This window comes from Oncorhynchus tshawytscha, linkage group LG01 (assembly GCF_018296145.1).
Source record: "Oncorhynchus tshawytscha isolate Ot180627B linkage group LG01, Otsh_v2.0, whole genome shotgun sequence".
NCBI classification, from domain to species: Eukaryota; Metazoa; Chordata; class Actinopteri; order Salmoniformes; family Salmonidae; genus Oncorhynchus; species Oncorhynchus tshawytscha.
This window is the reverse complement of record NC_056429.1, coordinates 82833641-82854934: the sequence shown is the minus strand read 5'-3', so window position 1 is coordinate 82854934 and position 21294 is coordinate 82833641. Positions and strand designations below refer to the sequence as shown.

The window sequence follows — 21294 nt, the reverse complement described above, 5'->3', positions numbered from 1 at the left end:
GGACATTGCTGGAAATACCAGTAAAAGCATAGTGCCTCAAATTGCCCAAACCTCCTGTCCCTATGCACACACCTTTTTCTCCCCGTCATCCCATTCAGACTAGGAGAGAAGGAAGAGAAAGTAGGACTTATTGCACTCTGCTGCTGCTGGGCCTGTAACTTAGAAGGCTGTATTGGAGCACAGTCAGTCCTGATCTCAGTGTACGTGCACTCAGCCTGTCTACCTGTCAGCTTCTAAATTAGTTTGACCTCAAATACTTATCAGATGGATCAGCTGTTAAACCAACATCTTCATCAGTTTTTATCCACTGCAAAAGGCCTATCCATTGGTGCAGCGCAATGTTAACTGGAAAGGCAAAGCAAAATCTATTGGGTATTGGGTGTAGGAGCTGGGAAATAGCAGTTAAGAGGTTCACCTTGACCTCAGGCACTTAGACAGGTGTGTGGTGCCGAGCTTGGAGTAGAATACTGATTTACCCTAGGCTGGGTCCTGAGGGACAAGAGGAAGCAAGTTACTGACAGAGTTATCACACACAGAGAGAGAGCGAGCGCAAGTGAAAGATCGACAGAGACAGAAGGGGGGGAGGAAAGACAGCCAGACAGAGATGGAGAGAGAGATGAGTGAGAATTTGTGTGAAAGACCAGAAAACAAAGGGAGATTAGATCATGGCGCCAGAGAGATTCAGAGAATGAGCAGCGTCAGCTACATTCTGAAGAGTTTCAACCCTTCACACAAGTCTACTATAAACAATTGACTGAAAAATCAAAACAATTACTTTTATTCGTTTAAAACAAAACAAAGCCTTGCCACCTGCAGCATTGTAAACATGAACATTTTAATACATGTATTTTTACACACGAGTGTCAAATTATGACCGGCAAATATTCCGAATATTTTATTTAAATTGCATGACTTTATTTGGTATAAAATACATTCATTGTTTATACATGTCCATAAAACAAACATTTTAATATTTAACACTGGTCTGTTTTGTGGTCAAATGTGCAAATATGCTTAAAAAGCTTACCCTGCAATTATTTGTGCCCTTCACATCTTCCCTTAAAAAAGCTTACATTCTGTAGAACCAAGTGTCCTGTGTTCCCTCCACAGTGTGAACAAAAACAGCATGAACAGACTAACACAGCGTTGAACAGAAGATAAACAAATAAATATAGTGCAGTTCAGAAAGACTTAAAAAAGGTAGACTGCGAAATTATGTGGCCACAAGCAGCTCCACAAATATTGAGATGAGCGAGATTGTGGACTTTGCTCTCAGTCACACAATATCTGCTCATGCGCATGTGTTCGCTGGTAGCTACAAAGACAGAGGAGAAGTTGAGCCTCGCGCTTCAATGCTCTTAGTTTTTGTGGAAATTGACCCACTATGGACCACTACCACGTCATGTCCCTGAGTCTCTTTAAATGAATGTGAAAGTGGCACATTTGATTTAGAAATTTCCAAGAACTATGTGCATAGAAACATTCACCAAAACTTAAACACATCAATGTATTACTATACTCTATGGGCCTGTTCCCTGGACTATAAAGGAATAAGGATATTGTCTTTTGAGCCTGCTGTTTAGTCCATGACTAGGCTTAGTCTGTTCGGGGAAACTGGCCCTAAATAGTTTAATGGTAGCGATATTCTCCATTGTTTGCTTGAGATACATTGGACCCTTGACTGCCACTCAGTGAGCAAACACACACCCTGCCGTTCTCTCGATGAGAGTTAGGACCGGACAGAACTGGTACCCGTCTAAGCTGTAGTTCATTCTGTTCTGTCCAGTCCTCTAGTCCTTGATCAGTGACCATTCAGACGTTTGACAAGTGATTAATCAGACAGGCGGCCTCGGAGGAGCAGCTGAAATGTAATTTCCATACTTCAGCCTGCTGCTGCGGAGGACATGAATTAGAGGCAGCAGACAGGACACTAGCTCCAGCTACCCCCCCTACTGCACTTCCATCAGCTTCAGCAACAGCACCTCTTTCAGGGTGACCTCTAGGCCTCTCTCTCCTGGTCCTCCAGTCCTGAGACAGGATGATGTCCAGCCTGGTTGCCCCACCTAAGACCATGCAGAAATAAGTTGTTAAACTGTTTTTGTTGATTAATTTAAATAAACTGTATCCATATGTATGGTTGAATTGTGTTTTAAATGGCCAAATAAATACCTTCATCCCCGGCTCCATCTCCACACACACTGGTCGAGCTCCCAACCCCGTCTCGGACTATCACACATTGGACGTCGGAGAGGCAACGGAGGGTCACCCCCTTGAACTGGGCCTGGCGGGACAGCAGGGGGACGTGGTGGGGGGCAGGGTGGAACACTGTATCCTCCTAAGTGAACGAGTGAGTGAGTGCTTTGCGCATGGCATCCTCCTGCATAAATTAATGAATGTATTAATTTACTAAGAAATGTATTTGACATAGTTAATGTACCTGCACCAGTCCCAGGTGTGTGTCTGTGAGGAGGAGCTGGGCCCAGGGGTCAGGTCTGGGGTCAGGGGTCGTTGTCACACCAACGCTGGTGTAAAGCAGCAGCCTAACCTCTCCCAGATGAGGCTTCTCTCTGAAAAGACTAAAATATTTTAGTTTTATTTTGAGATATATATATATATATATATATGACATCTACTTTGTACATGACACAAGTCATTTTTCCAACAATTGTTTACAGACAGATTATTTCACTTGTAATTCAATGTATTACAATTCCAGTGGGTCAGAAATTCACATACACTAAGTTGACTGTGCCTTTAAACAACCTGGAAATTTCCAGAAAATGATGTCATGGCTTTAGAAGCTTCTGATAGGCTAATTGACATCATTTGAGTCACTTGGAGGGGTACCTGTATTTAGAGGCCTACCTTCAAACTCAGTGCCTCTTTGCTTGACATCATGGGAAAATCAAAACAAAATAAGTCAAGACCTCAGAAAAAAAAATTGTAGACCCCCAGAAGTCTGGTTCATTCTTGTGAGCAATTTCCAAACGCCTGAAGGTACCACATTCATCTGTACAAACAATAGTACGCAAGTATAAACACCATGGGACCACACAGCCGTCATACAGCTCAGGAAGGAGACGCATTCTGTCTCCTAGAGATGAACGTACTTTGGTGAAAAAAGTGCAAATAAATCCAAGAACATGGGCAAAGGACCTTGTGAAGATGCTGGAGGAAACAGATACAAAGGTTCTATATCCACAGTAAAACAAGTCCTATATCGACATAACCTGAAAGGCTGTGAAGCCACTGCTCCACAACCATCCATAAAAAAAACAGACTACGGTTTGCAACTGCACATGGGGACAAATATCGTACTCTTTGGAGAAATGTCCTCTGGTCTGATGAAACAAAAATAGAACTGTTTGGCCATAATGACCATCGTTATGTTTGGAGGAAAAAGGTTGGAGGCTTGCAAGCCGAAGAACACCATCCCAACCGTGAAGCAGCATCATGTCGTGGGGGTGCTTTGCTGCAGGAGGGACTGGTGCACTTCAAAAAATAGATGGCATCATGAGGGAGGAAAATTAGGTGGATATATTGAAGCAACATCCCAAGACATCAGTCAGGAAGTTAAAGCTTGGTCACAAATGGGTCTTCCAAATGAACAATGACCTCAAGCATACTTCCAAAGTTGTGGCAAAATGGCTTAAGGACAACAAAGTAACGGTATTGGAGTGGCCATCACAAAGCCCTGACCTCAATCCTATAGAAATGTTGTGGGCTGAACTGAAAGAGTGTGCGAGCAAGGAGGCCGACAAACCTGACTCAGTTACACCAGCTGTCAGGAGTAATGGGCCAGAATTCACCCAACTTATTGTGGGAAGCTTGTAGAAGGCTACCCGAAACGTTTGACTGAAGTTAAACATTTTAAAGGCAATGCTACCAAATACTAATTGAGTGTATGTAAACCTGCGACCCACTGGGAATGTGATCGAAGAAATAAATCATGCTCTATTTTTCTGACATTTCACATTCTTAAAATAAAGTGCCGATCCTAACTGACCTAAGACAGGGAATTGTTACTAGGATTAAATGTCAGGAATTGTGAAATGCTGAGTTTAAATGTATTTGGATAAGGTGTGTGTATATATATATATATATATATATATATGCTCAAAAAAAAAGGGAACAATTAAACAACACTGATTGACAATAAATTTCACATGCTGTTGTGCAAATGGAATAGACAACAGGTGGAAATTATAGGCAATTAGCAAGACACCCCCAATAAAGGTGTGGTTCTGCAGGTGGGGACCACAGACCACTTCTCAGTTCCTATGCTTCCTGGCTGATGTTTTGGTCACTTTTGAATGCTGGCGGTGCTTTCACTCTAGTGGTAGCATGAGACGGAGTCTACAACCCACACAAGTGGCTCAGGTAGTGCAGCTAATCCAGGATGGCACATCAATGTGAGCTGTGGCAAGAAGGTTTGCGGTGTCTGTCAGCGTAGTGTCCAGAGCATTGCGGCACTACCAGGAGACAGGCCAGTACATCAGGAGACGTGGAGGAGGACGTAGGGCAACAACCCAGCAGCAGGACCGCTACCGCCGCCGTTGTGCAAGGAGGAGCACTGCCAGAGCCCTGCAAAATGACCTCCAGCAGGCCACAAATGTGCATGTGTCTGCTCAAACGTTCAGAAACAGACTCCATGAGGGTGGTATGAGGGCCTGATGTCCACAGGTGGGGGTTGTGCTTACAGCCCAACACCGTGCAGGACGTTTTTCCATTTGCCAGAGAACACCAAGATTGGCTAATTCACCACTGGCACCCTGTGCTCTTCACAGATGAAAGCAGGTTCACACTGAGCACATGTGACAGTCTGGAGACGCATTGGAGCACGTTCTGCTGCCTGCAACATCCTCCAGCATGACCGGTTTGGCGGTGGGTTAGTCATGGACTGGGGTGGCATTTCTTTGGGGGGCGCATAGCCCTCCATGTGCTCGCCAGAGGTAGCCTGGCTGCCATTAGGTACCGAGATGAGATCCTCAGAACCCTTGTGAGACCATATGCTGGTGCGGTTGGCCCTGGGTTCCTCCTAATGCAAGAACAATGCTAGACTTCATGTGGCTGGCCCGCCCGTTCCCCAGACCTGAATCCAATTGAGCACATCTGGGACATCATGTCTCGCTCCATCCACCAACGCCACGTTGCACCAGACTGTCCACGAGTTGGCGGATGCTTTAGTCCAGGACCTCATCAGGAGCATGCCCAGGTGTTGTAGGGAGGTCATACAGGCACGTGGAGGCCACACACACTGAGCCTCATTTTGACTTGTTTTAAGGACATTACATCAAAGTTGGATCAGCCTGTAGTGTGGTTTTCCACTTTAATTTTGAGTGTGACTCCAAATTTATCAACCCATGGAGGTCTGGATTTGATTTCCATTGATCATTTTGTTGTCAGCACATTCAACTATGTATAAAGAAAAAGTCTCTCTCTCTCTCTCTCTCTCTCTCTCTCTCTCTCTCTCTCTCTCTCTCTCTCTCTCTCTCTCTCTCTCTCTCTCTCTCTCTCTCTCTCTCTCTCTCTCTCTCTCTCTCTCTCTCTCTCTCTCTCTCTCTCTCTCTCTCTCTCTCTCTCTCTCTCTCTCTCTCTCTCTCTCTCTCTCTCTCTCTCTCTCTCTCTCTCTCTCTCTCTCTCTCTCTCTCTCTCTCTCTCTCTCTCTCTCTCTCTCTCTCTCTCTCTCTCTCTCTCTCTCTCTCTCTCTCTCTCTCTCTCTCTCTCTCTCTCTCTCTCTCTCTCTCTCTCTCTCTCTCTCTCTCTCTCTCTCTCTCTCTCTCTCTCTCTCTCTCTCTCTCTCTCTCTCTCTCTCTCTCTCTCTCTCTCTCTCTCTCTCTCTCTCATATATATATATATATATATATATAGACTTTACCTCTCAACTGCCCACTAACTTGCTTTCCTTGAAACACAGACACTGAATAGAAGAAATAGCGCTATAATATTTGAGCTATCCTTTCAACAGGAAATACTACTACCTGGCCATGTTACTGTGTAGGAGGTAGACCAGGTCAGCTAGGGTCCTGTGGAACTGGCCAGACAGCCTGGGACTACCACTACTACCATACCGGTTCATGTTGCCATGGACGAGGTAGACCAGGTCAGCTAGGGTCCTGTGGAACTGGCCAGACAGCCTGAGTTCAGCATTCAGCAGCAGGTCAGGTGCCTGGGCCTTCCAGTCCAGAGACAGAACCATCAGGTTCTCTACCAGGAGGGGGTGTTGGGACAGTCTCTGGTCCCCAGGACAGAGGACCCCAAGCATGGTGTGGGTGAGGGCCTGGGTGAGGGTCTGGCTGTGGGTTTGGAGGTATAGGGTGCAACTGAAGCATTTCTTAGTAAATTACTTTACAATCTACTTATATTCAAGTGCTGGCCTATCTGGAAAAAAATTGACCGTTTGATTAATGATCGTTCTTGATCCACTGTTGGCTCCAAGCACCCATTTATTTGTTTAGAGGATAAGAGTTAAGCACCTTGGTCCTTTACCTGTGGGTGTAGAGGGTGAGGACACACTCCTCACTGGAGGCCTTGAGACGCAGGCTCTGACCGCCAAAACCCACCTGGATGGATATAAACTACATGACCAAAAGTATGTGGACACCTGCTCATCAAACATCTCATTCCAAAATCATGGGCTGCATGCTCGATTTTATACACCTGTCAGCAATAGGTGTGGCTGAAATGACCAAAACCATTCAAAAGCATGTCCACAAACTTTTGTATATACGCTACCGTTCAAAAGTTTGGGGTCACTTAGAAATGTCCTTGTTTTTGAAAGAAAAGTTCATTTTTTGTCCATCAAAAAAGCATCAAATTGATCAGAAATACAGTTTAGATATTGTAGTAAATGACTATTGTAGCTGGAAACGCCTGATTTTTTAAATGGAATATCTACATAGGCGTACAGAGGCCCATTATCAGCAACCATCACCCCTGTGTTCCAATGGCACGTTGTGTTAGCTAATCCAAGTTTATAATTTTAAAAAGGCTAAATTGATCATTAGAAAACCCTTTTGCAGTTATGTTAGCACAGCTGAAAACTGTACTGCTGATTAAAGAAGCCTCACAAGTCCTCAACTGTCAGCTTCAGACTCCGGGATGCTAGCCTTCTTGGCAGAGTTCCTCTGTCCATTGTCGGTGTTCTTTTGCCCATCTTAATATGGCTTTTCTTTGCAGCGCTGCCTAGAAGGCCAGCATCCTGGAGTCGCCTCTTCACTATCAACATTGAGACTGGTGTTTTGCGGGTACTATTTAATGAAGCTTCCAATTAAGGACTTGTGAGCCGTCTGTTCTCGTCCTCTTGCTCAGTTGTGCACCGGGGCCTCCCACTCTTTCTATTCTGGTTAGGGCCAGTTTGTGCTGTTCTGTGAAGGGAGTAGTGCACAGCGTTGTACGAGATTCTCAGTTTCTTGGCAATTTCTCGCAAGGAATAGCCTTCATTTCTCAGAACAAGAATAGACTGACGAGTTTCAGAAGAAAGGCCATTTCTTCTGGCCATTTTGAGCCTGTAATCAAGCGATGGCTGTAATCAAGCGATTGTTGAGAGCCCCGAGACAAGTACAAAGGACTTTTATAGCCAAGATACACCCCTTTAAACATACATGACGATCAACAGATGTATAGAATGGGTCATGCTCTGGAATGACCTTTAGGTTTTATCACCCAAAAGACATGGTAAATCTCCTGTCAGTGCCATCTCCCAGAGGCCCATCCTCAGTAGAACACACACACACACAATAGTTATAAGAATATTATTTTCTGATGCAATAAAAGTATTATAACATAATCTTGAAATGTTCCACCATAATACGCCTACGTAGATATTCCATTTTTAAAAATCAAATAAGCCGTTTCCAGCTTACAATAGTCATTTACAACATTAAATGTTTACACTATTTCTGATCAATTTTATGTTATTTTAATGGACAAAAAAAGGTGCTTTTCTTTGAAAAACAAGGACAATTCTAAGTGACTCCAAACTTTTGAACGGTAGTGTATATAGTGAATATATTGAAAAATCTGGATGCTGATAAAGATAGATAAAAATCTTAGTAGGTACAAAGAAAAATGATTAATTGGTAGAACAATAACATTTATATAATATACATTTTTTCAAATAAAAAAACAGCCTACCAGGATCTCCTTAACCTGTAGCAGGGGGAGGTGGTGGAACACTGTCAGAGGCGTTGTCCGATCTGTCATGTCAGGGTCAAAGGTCAGGGCGTAGAGGCAGGACTCCAATAGGAGAACAAGGGCGAGGTGTGGGTGGGGCTGGCTGCAGTTAGCCACGCCCAGCCAGTAGAGAGCCAGTAGTCTCTGTGAGGTGAAGACGGAGGGGAGGACGGACTGGAGACAGCCCAGGAGGGTGGATACGGGAAGGGACTGGAGTTTAACCAGAGCCTCTGGGAACTCCACCAGGCTCTGAAAGAAAGAGAAAATGGTTTACTTTATTAAAGCAATGTTACATACGTGCGTTCAGTTTGATTCAACGTTTGCTACGCTGCTTGACGTTTGCACTGAACGACACGTTTACCCAAAACGGTGCACATCGTTCTTCAGCAGCCTTTGCGGTGTGGCCAGATCAATATGGGTGTGACCACTTGAAATCGTAAAACTTGTGCAGAAACCACCATACGAAATCTCCCTCTGGGCCACCATAATCACACTGTTCTGGTCGTTAAATACAGTGCCATCTCCATTGAATTAAACGTTGGAAACCGTTTCCTCGTAGTGAACGCACCCATGGTATCAATAGCAGTGAAGGCTTTATTATTTAATCACAATTATTCTATGTTTTTTTACAAAAAGAAAACACACCCCATAATACACCTGAACATCATCAGTCCTCTGATTTCCATGCCCAGGGATAAAGATATTCTCTGGGCCTGTGGAACTGGTGTTGTTACGCTGCTCTGGAGGGGGCTGTGACTTGGTGCTCTTGGCTCCACAAGTGACACAATGTTTGTCCTCCACAATCTCAATCTGGTCCTTTGATGACCACAGCACCTTCTTGGTTATACTCTGTTCCTCTGACTTAGATAGAGCTTCCTCTCCACCCTCGTGCTCCAATGTACACTCCAGTTCTCTGGTGGAACTGGGATCTTCTGACTTAGATAGAGCTTCCTCTCCACCCTCGTGCTCCGATGTACACTCCAGTTCTCTGGTGGAACTGGGATCTTCTGACTTAGCTAGAGCTTCCTCTCTGCCCTCCTGCTCCAATGAACACTCCAATACTCTGACAGGACTCTGTTCCTCCAACTTAGCTAGAGCTTCATCTCCACCCTTGTTCTCTGCTGAACACTCCACTTCTCTGACAGGATTCTGTTCCTCCAACTTAGGTAGAGCTTCCTCTCTGCCCTCATGCTCTGATGTAGACTGCAGTTCTCTGCTGGGACTTGGTTCGTCTGACTTAGCTTTAGCTTCATCTCCACCCTCGTGCTCGGATGTACACTCCACTTCTCTGATGGGACACTGTTCCTCCGACAGAGCTTGAGCTTCTTCTTTGCCCTCATGCTCTGATGTACACTCCAGTTCTCTGACAGGACTCTGTTCCTCCAACTTAGCTAGAGCTTCCTCTCTGCCCTCCTGCTCCAATGAACACTCCACTTCTCTGACAGGACTCTGTTCCTCCAACTTAGCTAGAGCTTCCTCTCTGCCCTCATGCTCCAATGAACACTCCACTTCTCTGATGGGACTTGGTTCTTCTGACTTAGCTAGAGCTTCATCTCCACCCTCGTGCTCTGATGTCCACTGCAGTTCTCTGATGGGACTCTGTTCCTCCGACTTAGCTAGAGCTTCCTCTATGACCTCTTGCTCCAATGTACAAGCCAGTTCTCTGCTGGGACTTGGTTCTTCTGACTTAGCTAGAGCTTCATCTCCACCCTCGTGCTCTGATGTCCACTGCAGTTTTCTGATAGGACTCTGTTCCTCCGACTGAGCTAGAGCTTCCTCTCTGCCCTCCTGCTCCAAAGTATACTCCAGTTCTCTGATGGAACTTGGTTCTCCTGACTTAGCTAGAGCTTCCTCTCCACCCTCGTGCTCTGATATACACTGCAGTTCTCTGATGGGACGTGGTTCTTCCGACAGAGCTTGAGCTTCTTCTTTGCCCTCGTGCTCTGATGTACACTCCAGTTCTCTTACAGGATTCTGTTCCTCCGACTTAGGTAGAGCCTCCTCTCTGCCCTCCAGCTCCGATGTTGACTCCACTTCTCTGATGGGGCTCCATTCCTCCGACATAGCTAGAGCTTCCTTTCCGCCCTCCTGCTCCAATGTACACTCCATTTCTCTGATGGGACTTGGTTCTTCTGACTTAGCTAGAGCTTCCTCTTTGCCCTCCAGCTCCGATGTACACTCTAGTTCTCTGATGGGACTCTGTTCCGCCGACTTAGCTAGAGCTTCCTCTCTGCCCTCCTGCTCAGATGTCCACTCCACTTCTCTGACAGGATTCTGTTCCTCCGACTTAGGTAGAGCCTCCTCTCTGCCCTCCAGCTCCGACGTTGACTCCACTTCTCTGATGGGGCTCCATTCCTCCGACATAGCTAGAGCTTCCTTTCCGCCCTCCTGCTCCAATGTACACTCCATTTCTCTGATGGGACTTGGTTCTTCTGACTTAGCTAGAGCTTCCTCTTTGCCCTCCAGCTCCGATGTACACTCTAGTTCTCTGATGGGACTCTGTTCCGCCGACTTAGCTAGAGCTTCCGCTCTGCCCTCCTGCTCAGTTGTCCACTCCACTTCTCTGATGGTCCTCTGTTCCTCAGACTTAGCTAGAGATTTTTCTCTGCCCTGGTGCTCTGATGTACACTGCAGTTCTCTGACAGGGCTCTGTTCCTCCGACTTAGCTAGAGCTTCCTCTTTTCCCTCCTGCTCCGATGTACAAGCCAGTTCACTGATGGGACTGTGGTCCTCTGTTCTCCAATCCACTTCTTTACCTGTGCTCTGTTTATTTGCAAATTCTATGGTGTTGTGGGCTGGGTACAGGCTCGGTACTGTGCTGAGGACAGTGTTGTGGACTAGGGGCAGTTTTATTTCTGGTGTTTTGTTGAGGTCAATATCTTTCTGCTGGAGTCCAGTTGACTCCACTGGCTGTAGAACCTGAGTGAGCTTATTGTGAATGATCCTGAAGTCTTGAGTTAGCTCTGTGCTGATGTGATGCACAAACGGCAGCTCACTGACCATAGAGAACACGTGACTGTCTCGGACCAGGGAGTACATGTGACTCTCTCTGACCAATGAGAAGACCTGGCTATCTTTGACCACCGACAGCACCTGACTTTCCCTCACAACCTGACTGGACCAGTTGGAGCTGGCTCCTCCCCCAGCTCCAGGCTGCAGACTCCCAGCCCCTCCCCCAGCTGCAGGCTGCAGAACTCCTGTACCTTCCCAGACCTGCTGCAGGATCCTGGGGGTGGAGCTGCGAAGGAGACGGCCTGTGTCCGGAAACATCCAGGAGAGCCCCCTGCTGACCAGAGAACCCATCCCAGAGACCTCTTCCCCCAGAGAGTCTAGCTCCTGCTCCTCTCCAATCCCAGAGATCTGGCATACCCTTCTAACCAGAGCACTTAGTCCAGAGACAGAGAACTGGTTCTCCTCCTTCCGCTCCTCCTCCTCCCTAAACACCCTGCTAACCGGAGCGCCCAGCCTGAAGCTCTGCTCCACCTCTTCCCTCCTAGCCCCAGCATCCCCCTCCTTGTCATTCTCCCTGTGGCCCTCCACTGTCATCCTGGATCGATCCATCATGACGCGACTGAACTGGCCCTCCAAAGCCTCTAGTGGTAGGCCGCGTACCGCCTGGCTGCGTCTGTGTCTGTCCTGCCGAGTGGCAGTGTGTGTTGCCTGGCTGCAATTGTGTGTGTCAATCTGAGACAGAGAGGCAGTGTGTGTTGCCTGGCTGTGATTGTCGAGCTGAGACACAGAGGGTGTGTGTGTGTCAAACCGAGAGGGAGAGGTCTGTGTGTATGTTGAGCTGCTGCTGGCCTGTGGGAGGTGGGCACGGTCCATTCGTTCCTCCGTCCACCCATCTATTCTTCCTCCGTCTCCTCTCTGCAGATAGGATACAGCAGTGCTTAATGAGGTCCCTGCAGGGCCACCGTAGTGGGCTCCGGCCCTGGACAGGTCTCCTCTGCAGCAGGTAGTTGCCAGGACCCCTCCCAGGACCCTGCAGCCATCAGGTAGGCCTGACAGGACACCTGGGCTCTTGTTAGCAGGCCCCGGTAGCCCCTTCAGCCCAACGGTACATACATCAGCCTGCTGTACCAGGAGGACAGGTGTCTGCTGGAGGGCCCGGTTCCTTTCCTCGTCCCCAGGTTCAGACCAGGCCTCCTCACCCCAATAGAGTCCTCCCTCTTCCCTCGCTCTACGCAGAGGTAAAGCTCCCTCCAGCCACCTATCAGACACTCCAACCCCAGACGCTGATTGATGACACAAGTCCCACTCTTCCACCACCTCTCCTTCCAATCCCTGCTGCAGGCTGTCCCATTCCAAGGCAGTGGGAGTGAGAGTGGGGCTGGAAGTGAGAGTAGGAGTCCCTGTCCGGTGGACTGGGGAGGCCCTGGCCCTCCTCTGGCTCTCTACATTAGTACTCCTGCAGGGACGTTCATGGCCCTCAGCCGCACCAAAGCTCCACCCGTTTACCCCAGCCTGCAGAGAGGAGACGGCCTGAAGATGCTGAAGGGCTCCGGCTCCAATCTGAAGAGGTACAGCATAACATGCTGAAGGATGACGAGAGACAGAGACAGGAGCCTCCATAGGCATGGCCTTTGTCTGGGTGAGAAAGAAAAACATGATAAATAACTTCTGCTTCATGTTTCAAATTTTTGAAACAAGTCATTCCTCATAACCAGGTAGCCTGTTTGTTTTTAACAGAAATTGTTCATTCGAAAGTAAAAGGACTGATAAGAAAGCCACAGTTAACCCACATTGCCAATGGAAAAAAATAACCTTTTCAAGTATTTATTAAAGCATGTCTGTTTTCTTCTGTAGAAAAAACATGAATCAAAGCATTAACAAGCCAATGGAGTGAGGATCAGAGAGAGGGGGGAGCGGGGAGCGGGAGAGATGTAAATACACTAACGTCTTGCTTTGTGTACAATGTGCTTTCACAAAACGCTAGTCGTTTTCTCTGAGGTGGGCTCTGAAAACCCTGCAGGAAGGTAATGGGTTTGAAATATGTGCATATTAAACAAAGAAAACAAGCCAAGGGAACAGGCATTTCATGCTCCATAAAAGTCTGTATTAGGCTGTGTGTGCGTGCGTGAATGCATTAGGCCGAGGCAGGGGACAGGAGTAGCCATTACATTATTATCTAACAATTTGAAAGAAGATGTGAAACCCGACCTGACTAGAGCTGAGATGGCGACGTTCAGAGCACTCACATACACATGGAATAATGTATTGGGCATGCTGTGGAGATAGATACGCAGCCTACACCATAGTCTGACAGACAACATGTGAAGTGGGTTTATCTTAAACACTTACTCTCTATTTTACCTTTTTGTTAGAAACATTTTGCAAATTTGCCCCATTGTTAGTTAGTAAAAGGTTTGCCCATCCACTAGCACAGTATCCATCAATGAATGTACGTGTTTATGTCACTGTGTGTGTACGTACCATAACCGTACAGCTCTGTAGTTGAGGAGAGAGCACAGAGCTCCTCTGTTGTCTAGAGTCTCCCTTCTCTCCTGCTTCAGCGAACACATCCATCCTGTTGCTGGAGAAGGAGGTAGCCATATAATTAAGAATTAGAACACTAGAAATCATCCATATTGGTAAAGTAATTTAATAGGATCTCGATAAGGCAGCAGTTAAGCCAGAGGACATGGATCTCTCTCTCCCTCTCTAGATCGATAAGACTCTGGGTACTAACTCCTAAACTTGGGATAGGGTTAATTATCAGGTATCCTATTGAAATATTGAGTGCCTAGGTTTAGAGGGTCTACACCAGAAGTTATCTGTAGGAGGAAGGTATAATAGTGTGTGCCATTAAGCTTGGAATGTGCCGAGTGCAGGGAAAGTGATCACGTGGAAGTCATTGATAAGGGGAGAGAGCCATGGATTAGTGATGAAGGGGGTCGAGGTCAGGTCACGTTAAGGGAGAAAAGTTTACGGGCACATTATTTAGTTTCCTGCCTAGCAGTAGGAGAAATTGACTCAACTCAGCGTAGGAGAAAGGGTTAAATATCAGTGCTTGTGTGAACAATGTCTTTGTCTAATGCTGCTGTATTGATCCTCTGGGAATAAATAAACTTGGTTTAAGCATTCAGTGTCCGTCAAGTTTTTACTCAGAAATTAGAACCTAACAATATATAAAAGACGAGGGGTGGAGGTTCAGAGCAATTGGGGGTTTATCCCGCTGGCAGTAACTTTCTTTTCCAAAATCGATTTAAATTATTTTCATGCTGTGACACAAGAGACTCATGCACATGTGCAGACACACCAACACTAATAGCGTAATACATTTAGCCCTCGCTAAGTCTGCTGTCAGATATCTTCTTGAGCGGTATATTTGGTTTCGCTCGGTGTTCTCCTCCCCCCCACTCCCAGATAGAGGTTGCGCCACAAATAGCACCCTGGTTCCTGTATAGTGCACTACTTTTGACCAGGGAACATAAGAAATAGGGTGCCCTTTGGGACGCATCCCAGTATTGTACTTTATGTTAATCCTACAATCTACACGCACACAGTGATTCTGCTTCACTTCACAGCTAGGTGAGTGTCTCATAATCCTTATCCAGACATTGGGGCTATTTGCTATTCAAATCGAATAATGTGTGTGTGCGCGAGTACGCGTGCGACAAGTTTTACTATACTTTACTAGACGTCCTCATAAGAATCGTAAAACAAACAAATCTAAAGTGTGGACATTTTGCCGGTTCTCACTTGTAAAAAGGCTATTTTAGGCTTAGAGGTTAAGTTTAAAGGTCAGGGGTTAGAATTGGGGAAATAGTATTTTGAATTGAAACAGATTGTTGATCCCCAAAACGTCCTCACAAGTACAGCAAGACAGAGGTGTGTGTGTGTGTGTGTGTGTGTGTATGTATGTAGTGGGGAGAACAAGTATTTGATACACTGCTGATTTTGCAGGTTTTCCTACTTACAAAACATGTAGAGGTCCGGGTGCAGTGCACGCTGACACGGTCGCCAGGTGTACAGTGTTTCCTCCAACACATTGGTGCGGCTGGCTTCCAGGTTGGATGTGTATTGTATCAAGAAGTAGTGCGGCTTGGTTGGGTTGTGTTTCGGAGGACGCATGGCTCTCGACCTTCGCCTCTCCAGAGTCCGTTCGGGAGTTGCAGCGATGAGACAAGACTAACTACTACCAATTGGATACCATGAAATTGGGGGTAAAAAATTAATAAAAACAATCCAGCCACCCAGTCATAGACTTATCTCTGCTACCGCACGGCAAACGGTACCGTAGCGCCAAGTCTGGGTCCAAGAGGCTTCTAAAACAGACTCCTGAACATCTAAATCAAATACCCCCCCTATTTTTTTACACCACTGCTACCGTCACTTTAATAACTTTACCTACTTTACACAGACTCCGTATCGGTACCCCCCCCCCAAGTATTTATAGTCTCGCTATTGTTATTATTTACTTTTGTTTCTTAACTGCATTGTTGTTTTTTTTATTATTTATTTCCCCAGCTAGGCCAATTGAGAACAAGTTCTCATTTACAACTGCGATCTGGCCAAGATAAAGCAAAGCAGTGTGACAAAAAAACAACAGTTACATGTGGGATAAACAAAAGTACAGTCAATAACACATAAGTAAGCATTTCACTGTAAGGTCCACACCAGTTGTATTTTCGCGCATGTGACTAATAAAATTTTATTTGAGCCACAGCTCATAGCTATGTTAAATCTAATCACATTTTTGCGAAACAACCTTAGAGAATTCTCACGACCAAGTGAAGAATCTTGTAGTGTGTGACACCCGTCTGTGCTACAGTTTAGTCTGCGCACCATTACGTGGCAAGACAAAAAAAAGGTGGTTTAATGTGAGAAACTGTCCACCCGGCTTCAGTGTGTGTGGTAACTCTGGTAGCTGCATGTTGTCGTATCTGTGTTTTAGCTTTGTTTTGTCTGTCTGCTATCTTTCAGTGTTGGAGATGTGTTGGTTGTATCTTATCCCTCTGAACCCCACAAGGATATACGACATCTGAACTTCTCCAAGATTGCATTCAACATCACCCACTAGCACGAGCGGTCATCCATCTCATTTGACTAGCTCGTCCTCTCCATCTCCTGTCTTCTATCTTTGTCTCCTTCACTCACCCTCCATCTTTTCTCCTCACACTCCCTTGCAGACGCTCCCTCCCACTACATCTCCCTCCATCCTTCTCAATCCCCTCTCCAAATCATATCTTCTGACTAAAGCCTGCAGGAGAAAGTGCTGTGCCGCTGTTAGGGGACGTTGTCTTGCGGAGTAAATTACAAGTCAGACAGGAGTAGTAGCTGTAACACCAGAATATCAGATCACACAACCAGGCCTAGAAGCCAAATAACACAAGCCTAATGTGATCCCCCCCACACAGAGGCTGATAGAAGAGAGAAGCCTGCTGTGTCCTACTCCATCAGTGGTCTACGAGAGAGAGAGAGAGTGTGGTTTTATTTGGTTTTCATGCCAGACAGATGGAGCAATGGGTTTTATTTAGTCTTCATGCCAGACTGATCAACACTAGGCAATAAGCAACGCTGGGGAGGACCACAATGTAAATAAGCCTCCGCCTCTGGGCCTTATAGGCCCAGTGCATTCAAGAATCATATTGCACAACAGCTGATGAAACTACCGCCTGTCTTTTTTACCATTTTAAATGGAAAACCGTTACAGTAAGGTATCTAATTGTTACCCAGAAATTAGAATACCCATCCAATGCCATGTTAGTGTAGTTGCAATGTAGTGGGAGTGGAGAGGGAGTTCAGGTGTGTGTGTGTGTGCATGCGTGTTAACTCACCCAGGATGGAAAAGCCTGGAGAAGTCGGTCAAGGAAAGGCTGGAGAGAAGGCCACTCTGGGAGAAAACATAACATACACAGTATCACACACACACACACACACCTTTTCACTAGTAAAAACAACTGGACGTTGCAAACATAAGAGGTCCCACCAAAGGACATGGACATAATGGAAACTAAGCTCCAAATGATTTTGAAAATATGGAGACATCGAACATGCTGTTCCTGATCTAGACCGGGCAATTACAGTGTTTAGTGAAAGTCAATACCCCACATTTTACAGCCTTAAAACGTCATTTAAAAAATATTACATTAGATGTTTTCCTACCAATCTACTCCACATTTTCTAAGTGAAAGAAAATGTATTGAAATTCTTTCAAATCATAAAAAAATAAGTTATTTCTCTCTATATTTTTCAGCAGGACAATCAAACTAATGCCAAAGTCAGACCAGAATGGCTTTCCAATAGGTGTTGAGTGTTCCAGTCTCAGTCCTGAATTCAATTTGCTTGAAAAGCAGAGAAGTTTAAATCAAAGTTTTATGCACCGAATACAATCTTACAGTGAAATGCTTACTTAAGTACGTTCTTGGATAAGGGCTTGTAAGAAGAATAAGTGTTAAGAAATGATTTACTAAAATTAACTGAAATAAAAAAAAGTGACTAAGCATAGTTCAGGTAGCCATTTGATTACCTGTTCAGGAGTCTTATGGTTTGGGGGTAGAAGCTGTTAAGAAGCCAATTTCGACCTAGATTTATCATTCCGGTACTGCTTTCCATGCGTAACAGAGGAAACATTCTATGACTAGAGTGGCTGGAGTCTGACAATTTTTAGGGCCTTCCTCTGACACCAGTGGAGGTCCTGGATGGCAGGAAGCTTGGCTGGGGCGCAGTCAGAGGCCGAGCAGTTGCCATACCAGGCAGTGATGCAACCATGCTCTCGATGGTGCAGCTGTAGAACCTTTTGACGATCTGAGGACCCATGACAAATCTTTCCAGTCTCCTGAGAGGGAATACGCGTTGTCATGCCCTCTTGACAACTGTTTTGGTGTGTTTGGACCATGATAGTTTGTTGATGACATAGAAACCAATGAACTTAAAACTCTCGACCTGCTCCACTACAGCCCTGTCGATGAGAATGGGGACGTGCTCGGCCCTCATTATCCTGTAGTCCACAATCATCTCCTTTGTCTTGATCACGTTGAGGGAGAGGTTATTACCCTGGCACCACACTGCCAGGTCTATAGGCTGTCTCATCGTTGTCAGTCATCAGGCCTACCACTGTTGTGTCGTCGGCAAACGTCATGTTGGAGTCGTGCTTGGCCATGCAGTCATGGGTGAACAGGGAGTAAAGCAGGGGACTGAGCATGCACCCATGAGGGGCCGCCTTGAGGATCAGCATGGTAGATGTGTTACCTACCCTTACCACCTGGGGGTGGCCTGTCAGGAAGTCCAGGATCCAGTTGCAGAGGGAGGTGTTTAGTCCCAGGGTTCTTAGCTTAGTGATGAGCTTTGAGGGCACTATGGTGTTGTACACAAGCTGTAGTCAATGAATAGAATTCTCACGTAGTTGTTCCTTTTGTCCAGGTGGGAAAGGGCAGTGTGGAGTGCAATAGAGACTGCAGCATCTGTGGATCTGTTGGGGCGGTATGTAAATTGGAGTGGGTCTAGGGTTTCTGAGATAAGTGTTGATGTGAGATATGACCAGCCTTTCAAAGCACTTGATGCTACAGATGTGAGTGCTACGGGTCGGTAGGCATTTAGGCAGGTTGCCTTTGTGTTCTTGGGCACAGGGACTATGGTGGTCTGCATGAAACATGTTGGCATTACAGACCCGGTCAGGACCAGTTTGAAAATGTCAGTGTAGACACTTGCCAGTAGGTCAGCGCATGCTCGGAGTACACGTCCTGGTAATCCGTCTGGTCCTGCGGCCTTGTGAATGCTGATCTGTTTAAAGGTCTTACTCACATCGGCTACGGAGAGCGTGATCACAGTCTTCTGGAACAGCTGGTGCTCTCATGCATGCTTCAGTGTTGCTTGCCTTGAAGCGAGCATTGAAGTAATTTAGCTCGCCTGGTAGGCGTGTGTCACTGGGAAGCTCGCGGCTGTGCTTCCCTTTGTAGTCCGTAATAGCTTGCAAGCAATGCCACATCCGACGAGTGTTGGAGCCGGTGTAGTACGATCAAATCTTAGTCATGCATTGACGCTTTGCCTGTTTGATGGTTCGTCGGAGGCCATAGCGGGATTTCTTCTGAGCTTCCGGGTTCGAGTCCTGCTCCTTGAAAGCGGCAGCTTTACCCTTTAGCTCAGTGAGGATTTTGCCTGTAATCCATGCATGTAGGTACAGTCACTGTGGGGACAACATCATCGATGTCCTTATTCACGAAGCCAGTGACTGATGTGGTGTACTCCTCAATGCCATTGAAAGAATACCGGAAACATCTAGTCTGTGCTAGCAAAACATTCCTGTAGCTTAGCATCTGCGTCATCTGAGCACTTTCATATTGAGCGAGTCACTGGTACTTCCTGCTTTAGTTATGGTCAGATTTGCCAAATGGAGGGCGAGGGAGAGCTTTGTACACATCTCTGTGTGTGGAGTAAAGATGGTCTAGAGTTTATTTCCCCTCTGGTTGCACATGTAACATGCTGGTAGAAATGATGTAAAACTGATTTAAACGTTTCCCTGCATTAAAGTCCCCGGCCACTAAGAGCCTCTGGATGCTTATGGCCTTATACAGCTGACTGAGTGTGGTCTTAGTGCCAACATCTGTTTATGGTGGTAAATAGACTGCTATGTAAAATATAGACCAAAATTCTTGGTAAATAGTGTGGCCTACTGCTTATCATGAGATACTTTACGTCAGATGAGAAAAACCTTGCGACTTCCTTAATATTAGATTTTGTGAACCAGCTGTTATTTAACAATAGACAGACCGCCACCCCTTGTCTTACCGGAGGCAGCTGTTCTATGTTGCCGATGTATGGAAAACACAGCCAACTGTATGTTATCCATGTCGTCATTCAGCAACAACTCGGTTAAACATCAGATATTGCAGTTTTTAATGTCCCGTTGGAAGGTTAGTCTTGATCGGAGCTCATCGATTTTATTATCCAATGATTGCACGTTGGCTAATAGGACTGATGGTCGAGGCGGATTTCCCACTCGCCTTCGGATCCTTACAAGGCATCCCAAACTACGTCTCTGATATCTCTGTCTCTTCAAGCGATTGACAGGGATGTGGGCCTCGTCCCGGGGTCTGAAGTAAATCCTTTGCGTCGACTCATTAAAGAAAAAAAATCTTCATCCAGTGCAAGGGGAGTTATCGCTGTCCTGATATCCAGAAGCTCTTTTCGGTCATAAGAGACATTGGCAGAAACATTATGTAAAGTAAGTTAAAAATAACAATAGCACAATTGGTTAGGAGCCCCTAAAAACGGCAACCATCTCCTCCGGTGCCATTGCTGTCCAATGATTCCCAAATTTATTGAGCTTGAGCAATTGGACTGAATCTTTTTATTTTATTTTTATATATGTTGACCTAAGAGTTGGTACAATCTTATTCAATAGGATTTACAGATGTAATGGCTGCCAAAAGGTGCTTACAGCAAGTATTAACTGTTGATTTGTTTTTTTATTCATTTGGAAAATGACCTATAATTTCTCTTTGGCTTTGAAAATGTGGAGAAGGTTGTGTAGATCAGTAGGAGAAAATCCAATTTACTCCCATTTTAGTTTTAAAGGCAGCAAAATGTGAAGAGGGGTGTGTAGACTTTCACTAGGCACGCTGATTGAATATATTGAAACAATTTATCTTAATTTCATCCCCACAAATGCATACAGGAAGGAAGACTCACATAACTCAACTTCTTTTTGTGATCCATTTTTATTACCCAATTTAAAATAATGACGATTTTTTTGTGTCCACAATACAAATGAATAACTACAAAATGTGAGCGCTAGAATTGTTGGTAAAGAAACTCTTGCATCAGTCACTGGCTTCATGAAATATACTCTACATTAAAATGACTTAACAACCTGGAACTCTATCATTACCTGCTGAACCTGCCTCAGTAAATGGATGTCAGCGTCCCAAATGGAACCCTATTCCCTACAAAGTGCCCAATGGTCCCTGGTCAAAAGTAGTACACTATAAAGAGCACTGAGCCTGGAACCTGACAGTTACAGCCCATTATCCAAAGAAGCAGTTCGGTAACACTTTACAGTACTTAAACCAGCAGGTATATAATGCATTTTAATTCAGTTAGACTAGACTTGTCATAAGCATACAATATATGACCCCTTTATGTCTTAGAATCATCTCATGATCCTGACTAAATACC

At 45.6% G+C, this 21294-nt stretch overlaps 1 protein-coding gene across 3 annotated transcripts in view; it reads right to left on the bottom strand.

Moving 5' to 3' along the window:
• Window positions 1–761: 761 nt before the first annotated feature.
• Window positions 762–21294, bottom strand: part of LOC112258191 — a 67950-nt gene continuing 47417 nt past the window's right edge. For all 3 annotated transcript variants that reach the window (XM_024432391.2, XM_024432407.2, XM_024432397.2), the window contains exons 18-26: window positions 16956–17011; window positions 13609–13708; window positions 8821–12762; window positions 8137–8424; window positions 6490–6563; window positions 6072–6296; window positions 2438–2567; window positions 2170–2335; window positions 762–2063 (exon numbers count right to left, since the gene is read on the bottom strand). In XM_024432391.2, the coding sequence (XP_024288159.2) occupies window positions 1813–2063; window positions 2170–2335; window positions 2438–2567; window positions 6072–6296; window positions 6490–6563; window positions 8137–8424; window positions 8821–12762; window positions 13609–13708; window positions 16956–17011 (5232 nt within the window). In that variant the 3' untranslated portion in view covers window positions 762–1812. The remainder of the gene's footprint in view (window positions 2064–2169; window positions 2336–2437; window positions 2568–6071; window positions 6297–6489; window positions 6564–8136; window positions 8425–8820; window positions 12763–13608; window positions 13709–16955; window positions 17012–21294) is intronic.